Source organism: Octopus bimaculoides, unplaced genomic scaffold, assembly GCF_001194135.2.
Source record: "Octopus bimaculoides isolate UCB-OBI-ISO-001 unplaced genomic scaffold, ASM119413v2 Scaffold_168354, whole genome shotgun sequence".
NCBI lineage: Eukaryota > Metazoa > Mollusca > Cephalopoda > Octopoda > Octopodidae > Octopus > Octopus bimaculoides.
Genome location: NW_026370972.1, coordinates 23,764 through 25,793, shown reverse-complemented (window position 1 = coordinate 25,793; position 2,030 = coordinate 23,764). Strand labels below are relative to the sequence as shown.

The following is a 2,030-nucleotide window of genomic DNA, read 5'->3' as shown; positions in this document are numbered from 1 at the left end:
AAATAATACTTATCGATACAATGGGTGACACATCGACTACACAACACAAATACAAAACCGTTACAATTGGTGACCCATAAAAAAAAGAACAAAAAGAATCACTGCCTTCTGAAGCTGAACTACCAACTCCTTTTTATTACATATACACTTTCCGGGGCAAGACACGCCTCTAACCTCTTCGTCTGCAAACATGGCACTGCTGCAACTATGTGCACTCCTGGCTCAACAGGCAGCACAGATTCAGACACTCTCAGCGCAATTGCAAGAGCTAACATGTCGCAGCCGCTCACCGCACAAGAACAACCAACCCCGACACTTTCATAGAAGACATTCGAGGAGCCCTAGCGTCAACCGGCAGTTTCCTCGGTTTTGCTTGTTCCACAGGAAATACGGCAAAAACACGCTTTCCTGCAAGCCACCCTGTTCTTTCCACAGTCATACTCCTGCTGACCCGGGAAATGAGCAAGCCAGGTTGTAGGGGCGACGGTCGCTCCTGGCGCAGGTAAACAAAGTCGCCTTTACTTCGTTATGGACCATACTACAGGTACCAGTTTTCTCGTGGACACTGGAGCTGAAGTTAGCATCATCCCCGTCTCACTAACATCGGGACATAGGAAACAAACGCCAGCCTTTCTTCAGGCTGTGAATCAATCACCTATTCAGACTTTTGGCGAGCAATCCCTCACATTAAATTTAGGCCTTCGTCGTGCTTTCCAGTGGATTTTCGTTGTAGCAAAATTACCCACTCCTGTCATAGGTGCTGATTTTTTACACCACTTCGGCCTCCTGGTCGACGTCAAGAAACGTAGATTCGTTGATACAATGACCGACCTCACTGTACGTGGTATAACCGCACGTGTGTCCACAGTAGGTCCAGTCATGTTACGGAAAGAGACCACCCAATTCGAAGCGCTCCTCCGTAAATATTCGGACATCACCCGACCACTGTTCAAACACAAGGACATCAAGCACGGGATTACGCACCATATTGAAACCACCGGACCACCTGTTGCCTCGCGACCGTGAAGACTGCCTCCAGACCGCCTGCGGGTCGCTAAACAAGAATTTCAACATATGTTAGATCTGGGGATAATTCGACCATCCAGCAGCAGTTGGTCCAGTCTGCTACACTTGGTGCCTAAGAAAGAGACGAACGGCTGGCGTCCATGCGGAGACTTCAGAGCCCTCAACAAAGCTACAGTGGCTGATACTTATCCAATTCCATACTTGCAGAATTTTTCTGCTTCGCTGAACGAAGCACAGATTTTTTCTAAAATCGACCTAGTAAGGGCCTATAATCAGATACCCGTCAAACTCGCCGATGTTCCTAAAACGGCAATTTCCATGCCTTTCGGACTATTCGAGTTTTTGCGGATGCCTTTCGGTCTCCGTAACGCAGCACAGACATTCCAGTGCTTTATGGATACCGTAACTAGGGACTTAACTTTCGTGTATGCATACATCGACGATATATTGGTAGCAAGTAAATCCGAAGCCGAACATGAAAAGCATTTAGAGCAAGTATTCCAGCGGTTAAATGACTACGGCATCGTAATTAACACAAGTAAGTGTATTTTTGGTGTCCCGTTTCTACCTTTCCTCGGCCATATCATTGACAAGGACGGAATCCGGCCCCTACCCAAAAAGGTGGAGGCGATAGTCGATTTCCCCATTCCTACGTCACTTCGGAAACTACGCGAATATTTAGGTCTGATTAACTTCTACCGGCGTTTCCTACCACACTGCACCGAGGTGGCTCAACCACTTACCGATGTACTGTGCAAAAAAACAAAGAAGAGACAGGCCATAACGTTAAGCGACGAAGAACTGGCCTCTTTTAATAAACTAAAAGATATGCTAGCTAAGGCCATGATGCTAGTCTACCCCAAACCAGGTGCCCCACTCAGTTTACTAGTTGACGCGTCCATGTCCGGAGTCGGAGGTGTCCTTCAGCAGTTTATTAATGGCGTTTGGCAACCATTATCATTTTTCTCCAAGTGACTTCAACCTGCGGAGATGAAATATAGTAC

At 47.0% G+C, this 2,030-nt stretch overlaps 1 protein-coding gene across 1 annotated transcript; it reads left to right on the top strand.

Moving 5' to 3' along the window:
- The first annotated feature begins 528 nt into the window (after positions 1-528).
- LOC106881698 (uncharacterized) lies at positions 529-1,026 on the top strand. The gene has a single exon (XM_014932164.1). The coding sequence runs from the start codon at positions 529-531 to the stop codon at positions 1,024-1,026; it is 498 nt and encodes a 165-aa protein (XP_014787650.1).
- The last annotated feature ends 1,004 nt before the right edge of the window (positions 1,027-2,030 follow it).